This window comes from Anguilla rostrata, chromosome 1, assembly GCF_018555375.3.
Source record: "Anguilla rostrata isolate EN2019 chromosome 1, ASM1855537v3, whole genome shotgun sequence".
Lineage (NCBI taxonomy): Eukaryota > Metazoa > Chordata > Actinopteri > Anguilliformes > Anguillidae > Anguilla > Anguilla rostrata.
In genome coordinates, this window is record NC_057933.1 from 70,893,153 (window position 1) to 70,908,311 (window position 15,159).

General features: G+C 40.8%; 1 protein-coding gene across 3 annotated transcripts; it reads left to right on the forward strand.

Annotated features, from left to right (window-relative positions):
* Window positions 1–955: 955 nt before the first annotated feature.
* On the forward strand, window positions 956–12,770 carry cacng8b (calcium channel, voltage-dependent, gamma subunit 8b). 3 transcript variants are annotated; one of them, XM_064310164.1, is made up of 7 exons: window positions 956–1,346; window positions 1,847–1,889; window positions 5,085–5,414; window positions 6,076–6,303; window positions 9,418–9,501; window positions 9,671–9,811; window positions 10,357–12,770. In XM_064310164.1, exons 3-7 carry the CDS (start codon window positions 5,393–5,395, stop codon window positions 11,175–11,177), a joined length of 1,296 nt encoding a protein of 431 aa, XP_064166234.1. In that variant the 5' UTR covers window positions 956–1,346; window positions 1,847–1,889; window positions 5,085–5,392; the 3' UTR covers window positions 11,178–12,770. The 3 variants fall into 3 exon arrangements, with proteins under 3 accessions (XP_064166234.1, XP_064166225.1, XP_064166243.1); XM_064310155.1 differs by having other exon boundaries at window positions 956–1,889; XM_064310173.1 differs by lacking the exon at window positions 1,847–1,889.
* The last annotated feature ends 2,389 nt before the right edge of the window (window positions 12,771–15,159 follow it).

Genomic DNA, 15,159 nt, shown 5'->3' on the forward strand with positions numbered 1-15,159 from the left:
GTTCTTTAGTGGTGCAGTAGCCTAAGGGCAGTGTGCAGCTGAAATGATGTACAATACTGCTCTCTCTCTCCCTATCTCTCTCTCTCTCTCTCTATCACACACATACTCTTGCTTTTTCTCTCACCGTGTTGGTGTGTGTGTGTGTGTGCGTGCGTGCGCACGCATGTGTGCGAATGAATCCTGTGAATGCACAGGACAAGATGAGTTCAAATACCACAGACAAATTTCTATTCAAAATATGATTCCTAGAAAGTGACTTTCGTTCGGAAAGAAAAATGCTGAAATATTTATCAGTTGCTAGCTTTTAGGATTGGTGTGGCTAGGTTTTACCGGTGGGTGCATAACAATTTCAAAGGAAGGCTCTCCATAATAGATGGCGAGTGTGCGCACGCATGCACATATGAAGTTGAGTGACTTTCATTTTACCAACACCATTACTGCATGAAAGACCTGTCACTCTACATTAGCTCTCTTCTGCTCACTGTGTGTGTGTGTGTGTGTTACAGAGGGGAGAGAGAGAGAGAGAGAGAGAGAGAGAGAGAGAGAGAGAGATCTGTCCTGTCTGATTCAGTACTCTGAAGGCTCTTATGTTTGAGTCTGCATGATGTGTATCGCACTGAATTGGGACTTCTCCACAACACTGAGTGTAGTACACGACACTATAGAGAGCCATAATGGCTCGTAATTTGAAACAGAGGGCATTTGACTTGGAAATCATATGAATTACTCATTCACTGCTCGTTTCAGCATTTTGCGTATCAGCGTATTTAACCCCGTGTAAAACTCACAATTTGACACAACACTGAGCCTAATGGACGTCGTCACGCCATCGCCCTCTTCAACGCCACGGAAACCCTGACAACTGGGTTCTCTTCCCCTGCGTGAGCATTAACGGAAAAGGACGAACATTAACGAATTCCGATGTTAAAAGGCCTTCGATGCTTTGCGCTCTCGATCGATCTGTCTTCATTCCATTTTGACTTTCGTTTCATTTATTGCGTCCAGAACCACTGTCCTCTGCTGCGACCGGGCGAGCCCCTCACCCTCCCCGCTCTCTCTGTTATGCCCCAAAGCCCCAACCTCTCCCCCTTTTCTCTCTGTAGAGCTCGGTTATCACAGTGTTAACTCTGGCAGCGCATTTCTTTGGAGAGAGGGAGAGTGGAGTGGCGCCCTCAGCATCTATAAGAAGAATCCATTTAACTGCTCTATTTCACTGAATTGGTCAAAATAACATCGACAAGAACAACAATATAGCAATAAGGTACTCAGAAAGAGTCACGTATTGGCTATATATGGGCGCGCGCACACCTGCAACTGGAGTGAGGGGGCAAAAAGCTGAAAGAGTGGTTAGTATCCGAAGAGATTTGGGTAGGACCCATAATAAAGATATAGTGATCTGCGGAAATGTTATATGTCTGTTGCAATCCTCCCGCATCCTTTGGGAGGTCGGACGTAACGAGTTGCTTACCTCGCGGTCTCTGTGTAAGGGATAGAAGAACGGACAGTCAGACAGGGTGAGAGTGCAAGCCAAGAGAAGTGGGCACATTTTGACCAAGACAACAGAATAATAATTGAAAAACAAACACACACGCATACGCGCGCGCGCACACACACGCAGAGTGCAGGCAATATGTACAGTTAGTGTTTATACGCGTGCATATGAATGTTTAGTATTTATAAGACTAACCCACCACATTTAACAATAACGTTTATGTAACTGATAAACAATACCGTTTACATCATACGTCATTTATTTTTCGACAATTTCGGTGTATTCCCCCATATTCTCGTCCTCTTCCACCCCCTCTCTTTTCTCTCCATCTCATTTCCATCTCCTTCTCCGAAGTCTGACGGTCTCCAAAAAGGCAACAGAAATATAAACGGTGGAGGTAAGATACATATTCTCTACTGGTTTGCTTTGATCAAGGTTAGCTATTGTACTGAGTTGATGGTACGGACGTGTTAAGGGACACCGGTTTACTGTTAATATATCGCCATAATAAAAATATGCATTCAATGTGATTTCCACAGCACCCAAACAACGCCAAATTTAAGATAGCCGACGTACGCGAACACAGTGAAGTAGAGAATTATTGACCGAGTCATTGACCGAGACATTTAGATTCTAAGTAGATAATCATCAGATATGCATGTCTGTTGATATGTAGCCTAATACAGGCACATTCACATGTGTCTGCGGTGCGAAAATAATTGCTGCGCTCATTGTACACTTCAATACACGGCTTATTGAGATAACCATAATCAAATTTAATGTCTTTAGAATATCTCCTGGTTTTAGAAGTGATGTGTTAAAACTACACGTACTATAGCGTAACAGGGCGTCCATTTTCAGCCGTGCAGTGTCGTATACAGTACGTGAGGTATTTTGCTGAAAGTTGTGCATAAGGCATGTTCAACATGCAGGCTTTGCCTACGAATTTGGAGTTTCAACTCCACAGTTCACAGGTCTTACATTTGCGCGATATGATCGATACGACACCTCAAGAATCTTAAGGCACATTGAACTGTAACAGCATGTGCCGCCACAAAAAACACTTTTACTTCGCCACCTTCCCCATCGTCCGCTACCATCTCTGAGTTTACTGTACTGTACACTTCTAAAACACGGGCCTTCCAGGTAAACCACAAGGAAAATTATTCAAAACCACAATAGACGCATGATGCTTCTGTTAAGAAACTGTGATGCAATACTCTTTCTGCAGCATCACAGCAATACAATGAAAATTTGACCATTTAGAATAACGTCCCTCTCTGATACAGTATGATGTCTACTGTGAGGTTCCTGTTACTACTGTATACTGTAACATGTTGCTGTACTCTTGTGTGATATAGCCTAGCAGTGTCATAATATGATTTCACTGGTGTTTCACCATTGCCACCCCTGGAAATATAGTGGTGTATCGGCACCCACACCCTCTCTAAATATGAAAACCAAAATGTTTTAATATTTCAGACACCTTGATAAGCATATTTTGTGTAAAGTGGCCATGCAGTACTGAAGAAATTACCACTTGAATGTGGTTTTAATGTGCTTTCTAGGGTGTCACATTGTTGAAAAGTATGATGCATTACAATGCCATGTGCTCTTGATCTGTGACCCACATTGTCAGCACTTTCACAAAGTGTAGAATTTCTTGCAGACTACATTTACCTCAACCCGCCATTGGAGCACTGACCGAAATCAAACTCTTTCCAACTGAGAATTTAGTGGAACAAGAACATTCAGCAGGGTCTCTGTTATCCTACAGTTATGCATGTAAAAATACCATTGAGCATCAGATGCAAATGGAAATGGTAATACAAATGTAAGGCTATACTGGCATGATCAGATACAGTATATAACAGATCATTTGGGATTGAAGCTACAGCAACTTTCTTGTGGTGCATCGGCAGTACGTGGCTCCATGCAATTAACAGAGTTAATTCATGAAGAATTAAGCAAATGCGTCTCGATTGCAGGTTTCAATGTGATTTTCACGTTTGCATTTTTATCTGGAAGACTTTAGCATTTTTTTGTGTTACATATTTTGGAAGGTTTTAGAAAATAGGAACTGAATCTCCTTTAGATATTCACACACACACACACACACACACACACACATCACACACACGCACACCACATACACACACACACCACACACAAACATCACACATACATACACCACACACACACACACACACACACACACATCACACATACACACACATGAACATGCACACCACACACACACACACACACACACACAAGACTGTGTTATTATGAGTACCCAATATATAATTCAGCTCTAACACATCACTATGCCCATCATTTTTAAGTATCATCATTTGTTATTTATTCCCTGATTTGCTTTCATTTATGAGTGCACATGGGTTTTTATGGTTTTTCTTAGCTTCAACAGATCGTACAGCCACACTAAAACTATTCTGTGCAGAAATAAATTAAGACTGTATATATTCATATATTTAAATATAACTTGTATATTTATATTTTATACATTTCCATGAAATACGTGTTATCCATGTAATTAGTTACAAAATAGATGACACAATTAAGTCCTTTCTCTCAAGTATAACTGTTTTCTTTTGGGCTACAGAAAATGAACACAGTAAACTAGTTTGATCAGGGCACCATATTGCATTATAAAATATTAACACAGTAGCCTTGTGCTGTTTTATTAATCTTGAACTCTGTTGGATTACTGCAGAAAAAAAATTGGGGGGGTCTGATTCCCCTAATTAAGACTTGGACCCCCCCCAAAAGAGGTAAAAAGAACAGATCGGGGGTGTCGAAACATTTATGTATCCTTCTTACCTGTAATCGTAAATATTACAATATATTTCCCATCAGTGGCGTCGCTAGGGTTGTGGTCTAGTGACGCCACTGATGGGAAATATATTGTAATATTTATGATTACAGGTAAGAAAGATATATAAATGTTTCAACACCCCCAACCTGTTGTTTTTACCTCTTTTGGGGGGGTCCAAGTCTTAATTAGGGGGGTCAGACCCCCCCATTCCCCCCTATAATTCAAACCCTGCATAAGACACATGAAAGGTAAAATCGCCTGCTCATTGGAAAATAACCCAACAGTTTCAAAGGTGATTTGGACATGATTAAAGTCATGTTCAAGGGCATTTCGGTTGATGTATTTTTAACTTGAATGGATAATGTTCAGACCCCCTGTCATACATTGTCCAGCATTTCATATTCAATTAATTCTATTAAATATAAGAAAAATTTCCCCTCCCATCCCTCTCTCTCTCTCTCTCTCTCTCTCTCTCTCTCACTCTCTCTCTTCATCACTCTGTATTCTGATCTAGACTTTGGAATTCAATGTTGCCATGGTAACAAAATAGAAGTCCCCGTTCTTTTTCTCACTCTCTGTATTCCTTTATATCGACATCCATTTCCTGAGGCCATAGGAACTTTGTGTTTTTTCTCTACATTGACAGAAACTGATCACATACTTGTGTGTAAAATAATATGTCGCTGCTCCCTCTTTGTCTCTTTCAGCACGGCCATGTCTTTGTCTCATTTATTTCTCTTCCCTGTTTCGTTTTAGGAAAATAACATTGACTCCTGCTATGAAAACACCAAATACATGAAGACAGATATTTCTTTTAAAAATCAGTAGAAATTAAAAGGGGTCCAGTGCCTGAGTGAGTGATAGTGTGTGGGCGCATGTGTGTGTTTGTGTGTGCATTTGTGAATGTGTGTGTGCCCGCACTTATGAGAGTGACAGAAGTATAGGAAGAGAGCAGGAGCTGAGGAGAAAGAGGGAGAGGGGAAACAGTCAATGGATGCTTCTTGGACAGAGGCAGACGCACACTTATCACCGGCGAGGAAACAGCTACACGCAGAACTGAGGGGATGGAGCGAAATCAACCCACTGGTAATTCTGCAAAGCGGTTTACCTTTTTTTTCTCGTTGCATATTATGCAACTAAATTTAATTTGATCAGCATACAAAACGAGTTGCATACAGTGTTAAATCAGTGCTGCAGAGCACATTTGACTGTCACAAGAGCTAATTTTACCCATTTTGAATTTGAACCTTTTTAAATTAATGCTGGACATTGTATAATGTAGCATAGTGCCACCTGTTGTTCATTATATACTATTGCAGGTTATAAATGTGTCCTTCCGCCTGTTATATACTCTGTACAAATATGTTGTGTTAAATATTTCCTGTCAATGGGGTCCATTGAGACTTCAGTGATATATTATAATGTATAATGTCCATCACTGTCATATATAATTACCTGCTTTTCCTAGTACTGTTTGCTTTAAGTAAACAATCAACCTTATTTTGTCCCATGTCATTTTACGTTAGGCTAATATTAACTATGCGTTTCCAGCTGTCTGTTCTTAATGGAAGCTTAAAATTAATAGAATTAGATGCACTACGCTATTAATTTACACGTTCTGTTTCAACATCCACTCCATCATGCATGCTATCGTCTGTCTTTGTCTTTGATGTTCCTACTGACTCCACCTTAATCCACACACTGACATGTCCCCTCTCTCCATTCCTCCCTCCCTCCCGTGGCTCAGCCATGGTGTGGTGTGAGAAGGGGATCCAAATTCTCCTGGCCACCGTGGGCGCGTTCGCGTCCTTCGGCCTGATGACGGTGGCCATCGGGACGGACTACTGGCTGTACGCCCGCGCCTTCATCTGCAACAGCACGGCCAACCACACCCACGACGACCCGCACAACAAGGACCGCAAGGACCCCGGCGCCCTCACCCACTCCGGCCTCTGGAGGATCTGCTGCCTGGAAGGTCAGACACCACTTCGCCTCGTCGTAGAAAGTTTGAGCCAAGATGGCCGCCCCGGTTGCAGTGGGATGACATTTGCAAACATTACAGTAAGCCTGCAAAGGTAGACAATGATTTGTCATGAGATTCATTGGAAAAAGTAAGATATATTTGACATAATAGTAATTCAGTTCCAATTAAGAGGCTCAGTCTCGTTTGGCTAAGTTTAGAGGTCACGGGCCCCATGGAGGATTTAGACAAGATGGCTGTCCAAGTGTGGTGCTTTGTAGCAATTGTGTAAAGGAAATGGTAAAGATTTTGTTTATTTTGGTTTATGTTATCTTGAGCTGTTTTTATTTTTTGAGTTGTTGAGTGATAGGTATAGAGACAAAACATTATTGGTTGCGGTTGGCTTAAAATGAATTGGATATTTAATGCAGTTGACTACAGGGCTATTGCTTTTCCACCGCTTTCGTGTGTTCTGAATTGGGGAGAGTATTCATTCTGACAGAATTCCTTTGGGTATGTATTGGTAAATTCATTGAATGAAACACATCATTTTGGCTCAAACAAACAGAGCTGAATCAAAGTGCCAGTGGCTTTGATTCAGAGCCAAAATGGCACACTTGGAACATGCAGAATATCCAGGGGCTGACTTGACCCACCCCGTTTCTTTTTTCCAGACAATGCCATGGACAGCTCTGAGCAGACATCTGTCCATCCCTCCCCCGTTCATCTGTCCCTCATGACTTCATTTCCCACATTCATCCAATCAACACCAACCATGCTGTCATCATTTTCCATCTGTCTGTCTGCAGTATATCCACAAGACTTGAGTGGGTAGCTATTAATCTGCCTGCTTGTCTTAGTATCTGTACTGTACGTGTCATTTGTGTGTTCAAGAGGGTTGTGAGATTCAGCAAGATTTCACTGCATTTAAAAAAGCCTAAAATTACCATATATCTAATCATGTTTGGGGGTAATTTTATGATTTTTTTAAATGATGAAAATGCTTACATCTGTAAAACAGATCAGTACATGATTAAACTGTCTGAATATGTAGCGTCTGGCTGATAACATGTTGATGTTTAATCAAATTGTGTCAGTCGATGTATGGACAGTGTTTTTTTATGGACCATATTATGTATTATATGGATCGCTCTCGCCCAGTTCAAATCAATACCATTTATTGGCATGAAATACATTTTTAGATATAGAAAAACAACTAAACAAAAATATATATAGCCAGTATAGCAAGTTAATGACAAGGTAGTTTAATGTTATAATGATGATGAGGATTATTATTATTATTATTATTATTATTATAGACCAAGCTATCCATAATTAATTTAAGTTATTGATGTAACAGTCCATCTAAATGTAATAATAATTTAGTGCTGGGCACTGGGTGGTTACTCACTGTCCCTCTGGTGGTAGCAGGCCTTCCCCTTACAGATTTTGTAGTTTTCTTTGCTCGTCTTGAAAATGAAATCATTTAGAATTTTGTCAAAAAATATTAAAAGAAGTTTTCATAATTAGGGAATATTTTCACAATATAGGGGGCTGTGCATATCTGTCTCAGCCTAATCTTGGCAAGTAAGACTATCTGTGTTGGTATTTTTTTTAGTTCAATGGGTGTGGTCACTGTGTACACACCTGGAGAGGATCAGTCTCTGCTTTCCATTTCTGGCGAAGAAGAGGTTCTCCAGTGCACATCTGCTATGGGGAGTGTCCCCTCGTAATCCAGTTTCTTTGGTCATTTAGCGTATTTATTCTAGAATGATTTAACCATTTATTTGACTCTGATTAGGAGCTGTGAGGTTTGTATTGGTGTATGTTAATGTGGAGAGGTTTAGGACCAGCTGGCTGATGTGACACCTGTCTGGACTGAGCTCTTTGTGTGTAGAGCACTGTACTATAAAGAGTCCCATGGATGTAACTTAAGACTAATAAACTGGATACTGGAAACTGGAGTGAGAATTGTATATCTTCCTAATTCAATCCAGTACGCATTATTGTGATATTACTATATTACTGTGAACTGAGAATATGTTTTCATAAAATTCTTCAGGAAAATGTTTTTTCCCACATAGTGTATTTAATCCTGAGTGGCCTTCATATTTTATCACCATTAAGAGCAATATGCAGGATGGTAATACAATGCCCTCCACAAGTATGGCAATGGTAAAATTTAGAGTGAAATAAATTATTTTTGTTATATACTAAACCCTTTCAAGAGTAGGGTTTTTGTATGTTTTTTTTCAGAACCACATTGCTTTCAGTTGCCAGTAGCGATTGTTACATCAACATTAGAATGTTCAGTTAAGAACAGTCAAATCACATATTTGTGATCTTACTCTTTAACGCAGTGGTTCCCAAGCATTTTAATCTGAGCCCCCAAAAATGAGTATGTTAAGTCTGTGGGCCCCACATCTAACTTTATGCTCAGGCCAATTTCCTGATTTAACTCTGAACACACAGGCCTAGATGAGACGGTAGAGCACCTTAAAGGGTTAAGGCATTTGAAATGTCATGGTATTTACATCTGTATATGGTTTACCATTTTACAGGTACAACTGTTTTTGTGTTGAGTCCCCCATTTTCGGCTGTGCAAAATTAAGTTAATGGATGACTGGCAGGTGTACAATTGTTTCCTTTTGCATTGATTGTTTGCCCAAAACAGAAAAAAGAACATAAAGAAAATAACAGATTTCACTCTACTGTTATCACATTTTTGGAGGGCACTGTATATGCTCAATTTATAAATTCTGCCTCTGTGGACATTTTCTTTGAATGCCTGACTATCAGATCAAATACTCTCAAATGCGCTGATTTACATTGTAAGATAATCTTGACCAAGTGTGCTATTTTCAGGCCGAAGGTAATTTAATGCATGTCCTAGGATAGTGTTTCCACGAGTAATGCAGTTTCTTTGCAGAAATCATCATCTTTGCCCAATCTATAGTCTTTTGCATAATCTTTTAAAAATGTACTAGCAGGGCCCAGTTCTGGCAGTATTGCTCCTGCAGATCCAGATTGCCCTCTCATGGTCAATCCATATCCCTCTCTCACTCTTTGTCTCTCTCTCTCACTATCTACTGATGAACCTTTACCTTCCTCTCTCTTTCTCTTTTTCAGGGTTGAAAAGAGGAGTGTGTTCACAGATCAATCATTTCCCAGAAGATGCTGACTATGACCACGATGGAGCGGAGTATGTCCTGCGTAAGAGATGGAGCAATTCAACAAAGACCCAATTGGATTAGCCGATGGGGGATGACTAGTACTCACCTAGGGGTGGGGGGTGCCTTGGACGGGGTGTTAGACATGACAAAAAATTTCAGTGGATTCAGTCTCACATGATTTAATTTCTCTTGTTTGTCTTTTTTTGCAGGTGTAGTGCGGGCCTCTAGTTTCTTCCCCATACTTAGTGCCATACTCCTCCTAATGGGTGGAGTGTGTATTGCTGCTAGCCGGTTCTACAAGAGCAAGGGGAACATTGTTCTGGGAGCGGGCATTCTTTTTGTGGCAGCAGGTAACCTCCCTCACACCTGGGTGTGTGCCTCTATGCCTCTCTTTCAATGCAGGTATTTTATGTAGTGACTGTCGTCTAATCAGAAAGGTCACCCGAGAGCTTGGTTGTAGTAAACAGCGATGACCTGGGACAGCATCTCAGACAGGGAAGGCGAGGCATCGTGTAGCTTGTCACCTGTGGCAGAGCTAATTATGTGGCCAGATCAGTAGAGCCTGTTCTCCGGGGTTAACGTCCTAGCCTTTCAGTGAGAGCCATGAAATCATTATTGCAGTACAGCGTCACAAGGAATTGTTGGTTTTTTCTTCCAATTTGGCTGAGAGGTAAGAGTGCCTCCTACTTGTATACAGACACCCCTTCCAGCAGCAACTTTGTCCTGCTAGGAGATGCCTTATAAAAATGCTGACCAAGCACAATGCCACTTAGCATTAGCTGCCTGGAAGGAGAAGGCCACAGGATGGTAGTGCTGCCTTCCCCTTCCCCTCACCTCTGCCTTCCCCTTCCCCCTCCTTATCTCCATCGCCCCTGGCATTGCCCTTCTTCCCTAGGCCTCAGCAACATCATCGGCGTGATCGTGTACATCTCCGCGGCGCTCGGCGACATCTCCCCGAAGAAGGACGAGGACAAGAAGTGGCACTACTCCTACGGCTGGTCCTTCTACTTCGGCGGGCTGTCTTTCATCCTGGCGGAGATGGTGGGCGTGCTGGCCGTCAACATCTACATCGAGAAGAACAAGGAGCTGCGCTGCCGCTCGCGCACCGACCTCTTCAAGAGCACCACCAACGCCGTGCTGCGGCTGCCCAGCTACCGCTTCCGCCAGCGCTCACGCTCCAGCTCCCGCTCCACCGACCCCTCCCGCTCCCGGGACCACTCCCCCACGGGCGGCGGGGGCAAGGGCTTCGGCCTCACCCCCTCGGCCCTGCTGTCCCAGGCCACCGTGGGGCCCTACTCCGTCTCCACGCTGCCCAATCCCCACTCTCACTCCGCACTGGGGGGGGATATATCCCTGTATACCCTTTCGCGGGATCCCAAACTAGGAGGGTTGGGGACCATGGGGGGGCCGCCCATGTACGGGACAGTGGACCGGGCCACTCTTTACCAGCTGCATAATTGTTTCCCGAAGGAGGGTGGAGGGGTGCTGATGACTGGCACCTTGCCCTCTCTGTCCAAATCCAACAACCCCTCACTGGCTCAGAATTCCTCTAATTCCAATGCCCTCCTCCCCAATTCCTCATCCACATCCGCCCCCTCTTCACAACCCCCTTCCTCCGCAGCTGAGAGAGAGAGAGGGATGAATACTCTCGATAGACTAGGGAAAGAGGAAAGCTCCAACACCAATACTCTGAACAGAAAGACAACGCCAGTTTAGAGGTTGGGAGGAGGGATACAGCAGAAGGGAAGACAGAAGTAGTTAACATTAATGATAGATGGAATGGTGAGAAAGAGCATTGGAATAAGGGGAAGAAAAGAGATGAGGAGGAACAGGTCAGCCCTCCTTTCTCTCTTGGGCTGTAGTGAAAATGAGTGTTAATCGCAAGAATGATAATAACAACAACAGTTATATTTACAATGTAAATCATTTGTACTGATGAGACTATATTGGCTACAATGGTACTGTAATATTTGGTCTATCAATAATTTTATCTCTGGAAATTATACCCACTTTTAATTATATTCATTTATTAGTTTGATGTGCTTTAAGGCAATACAATCTCTCCACGCTGAATCGTGTTGTTGTTGTTGTTATTGTTGTTGTTGTTATTATTATTCTAATAGTTATTGTTTAATAGTTATTGAGTTTCAGTGTTTTCAGTGTTGATTTTGAACCCATGGATTTTATTACTTTTTTTTTTTACATTTTCTGGTAAGGTAAACTGATTTCTTGCACAGTGACACAAAAGCTAATGATGTCATGAATGAGTGAAAAGCATGTGTGTGTATGTTTGTGAGATTGCTGAGAGTGCTGTTGATACTCTTCTTCTTCTTCTTTTTCTTCTTATTATTATTGTTTTAATGGAAATGGTCTTGTTTAGTTGAAAATGTGTTGTTTTCTAACTTACAAATTTGGTGAGACAATTTTTATCGTAACTGAGTTTTTTTTATTTTTTATAACAGTAGCATTACTTTTATTATGATGAAGCATAGTAGCAGTTTTCTTATTAATGTCATAGTTTGGAGTTTGTTTTGGAGTTTTAAGACAAATATGAATCTCCACAAAATAGAAAAAACACATTTCCTCCAAGAAAGAGTGTTTGTGTGTGCTTGTGTGTGTGTGCTTGTATGTGTGTGTGTGTGTGTGTGTGTGTGCGTGTGTGTGCATGCGTGCCTTTTTGACTATGAGAAGAAAAGCTCAGCGAGAGAGAGAGAGTGAGAGCAAGAGAGACAGAGAGAGAGAGAGAGAGAGAGAGAGAGAGAGAGAGAGAGAGAGAGAGAGAGAGAGAGACGGATCCACAGGAGCAATACTTCCAGAACTGTGAGTTTTCAGAGTTATTTTATGGGATACAATCCCAAACAAGGAACAGATGATTACATTATCTAGATTATATATAAAAGGATTGTGTGGAACAAAGTTTTAGAAAATGTTTGTATTCTAATAATGTATAACTATATAATTGATGAATATTTATGCACCATTGGTCAAAAGTATGTCCTAATAATAAGGACTAGTTTTGTCTTTGGGGATGTCACAATTTTATTGATTATATTCTATTGTTGAACTATCAACAATACAAATTTTGCTTGAGAAATGGCCTGCCCAGCTTCAGCTAAACAAGTTTGAAGAGGTATCTCTATTGTGGTGTGTTCTCATTCTTCCCCTTTTCAAGACACGGAAAAGACTCATTTTAGAAATACTTAATCTGAACACTATTTCATCTGAACACTGTTTACTACCACTAAACGTTTGACCATTTGCTTACCTTTATATTCATATGTGCATTCATAAACATTGTCTTAAACCTTGTCTGCCTGCCTCTCTTCCCTTTCAGCTCAGAGCACATTCGCTTATTTCAACTGAGGCTACCAAACAGGATACAGTTGAATCATGTCTGTCACAAATATGGAATTTAAATGGGTAGAAACTCGGTATATAGGTTTGCATAGTTACAATTAAATAAATAGACTGGTTCATTCATAAGTATGACTGTTCAACTATGTAAAAAACAATATTTTATATATATATATATGAGAGATTTACAAAAAGAAGAAAAACACAGTTTATGGCTTATTTTGTTCTGCTGTTTGTATAACCATCTGTAATATATAATATACATTTGGACAATGCCCCATACTACCATAAGCAAAGCTGGGCTACATTAATCTGTTCATTGAGTGTAATTTGAGCTCCAAGTGTCAGTGGACCAGTAGAGGGCAGTCTTTCCCATGAAATAGAATGAAAAACAAAATCTCAGTACAAAACAAACTGTGATGGGAACACTGTGTTATAGGATATGCTTTTTTTGCTGAAAGCTTAAGGACTTGACTACAAACTGAGTTAGATACTGTACCCTTGCATGTGTCACAAAAATTGGGGATCCCTGGTGTCTTGGTGAAATTCACACCCTCAATGTGGCCATCTTTTTTCATCACCATGGCTTGATAATATCTCAACACCTCTGCTCTAATGTGTTTACAGTTCTGGAACAAAATGGCTGCCATAAACACCCAGGTGTGTGCAGTTTAGTAGGTTGCACAGCTCTACTGTAAAGCACTTATAGATCCTGAGATGATACATTATATTAAATTCAACCCAGTCACCTTGTCTTACTTCTTTGTTATTATTATTATTATTATTATTATTATTATTATTATTATTATTATTATTATTATTATTATTATTGTAGTTGATGTTGGCGATGGTGGTGTTGTTGTTATTATATAATATTAAGTCATATTTTAAGGAGTTGAGGAACAGAGATGGAGAATGTCAGTGTGAGAGATTTTTATGAATATCTTCTGAGATATTACCTATAAGCTCTGCAGTGTGAGCCCTTCATCCATAGACTACCCGAGCGTGTTTTGGGAATGAAATAAAATGATGCAGAGTTGTTTAATCACTGGTTTAGGTAAGGGTATGTTTTTACAGCTGCCCCATGTAATGTATGGTTGTTGGCTATCTTGAGTTTGATACACAGGTTTTGTTAACAGAAAGGATCTTGCGGTTGCTGCGTCTTTCACATTCAGAAAAGCAGATAAATATTATGAGACACGCACCACACTGCCCTCTGCTGGCTATACAAAGAAATAGCCAATAGCCACACCTATAATGGGAATTTTTAGTTCACTTCAGTTATTAAAAAAAACCCTTTTCGAATTTAAATTGCAACAGACCTTTTACTCATGAAAAATATCACACACACACACACACACACATGCTCACACATGCACACGCATGCACACACATTTACACACAAACACATGCACGTGTACACGCACAATTTATGCATCACAATATTAAGCATTTTAAATATAGACTCCCTTATTTATATCTTTTTTGTTTCTTTCTTATGTTTAATACCTAAGACAGGCTAAACAATTTTTTGTTGTTGTTTTTAATAGAAGTTTTTAATATAATCTTTAATAGAGGCATGTATTTTTATAAGTCAGCTTAACAGGAAAGGTTCTCCTTTAGCACAAAGTGCTGTATTTTTGCGGTATGGCCGTTTCCTCAGGTTGCCTTCGACCCAAAATCCATGCCCAGTACACACTTATATAGAGAGTCAGTACGTCTGTGTAAAACTATTAAAATTTCTATATATACAGTGAGCGCGGAGTGTCATGTAACTGGCACGGTTCATGTTTCAGTGGGCCAAGGGCAGGAGGTAGTGAAGGAGGCTAGAGGTTAGCACAGTACAAACACACAGACTGACCAAGAGGGGGTGGGAGGGGGTAAAGGGAGAGAAGAAAAGGGATTTAGGCAACATGAACGGGTGCTGCTAAGGGAGTATAGGGAGGAGCTGCTGGAGGTAGAAAGGCAATGGTGTTCCAAGAGGGAAAGTGGGTTGCTTAGTGGGGAGGAGGGGGGGGGATAGTTTAAATTCACGGATTATGTTGCCTATCCATTTCAGCTCCATGCACTATGTGCTCACATGAGCAACGTTGCTAATTTTAGAAGAAAAGCAAGAGAGAGAGAGAGAGAAAGAGGGCGAGAAAGCAAAAGGGAGGTTGAAGGCAAACTGGATTTACAGGAGCAATACTGCCAGAACTGGGCCCTGCTTGTACATTTTTAAAAGACTATGCAAAAGACTATAGATTGGGCAAATATGATGATTTCTGTAAAGAAATTGCATTTCTTTTGGAAACACTACCCAAGGACATGAATTAAATTACCTTTGGCCTGAAAATAGCACCTA

Bases quoted from the DNA above. Each gene is read 5' to 3' on its own strand.
- cacng8b (XM_064310155.1), top strand. From the start codon at position 5,393: ATGGAGCGAAATCAACCCACTG. The intron at 5,415-6,075 runs GTAATTCTGCAA...CCCGTGGCTCAG, and splicing joins GGAGCGAAATCAACCCACTG to CCATGGTGTGGTGTGAGAAG. The intron at 6,304-9,417 runs GTCAGACACCAC...TCTCTTTTTCAG, and splicing joins GAGGATCTGCTGCCTGGAAG to GGTTGAAAAGAGGAGTGTGT.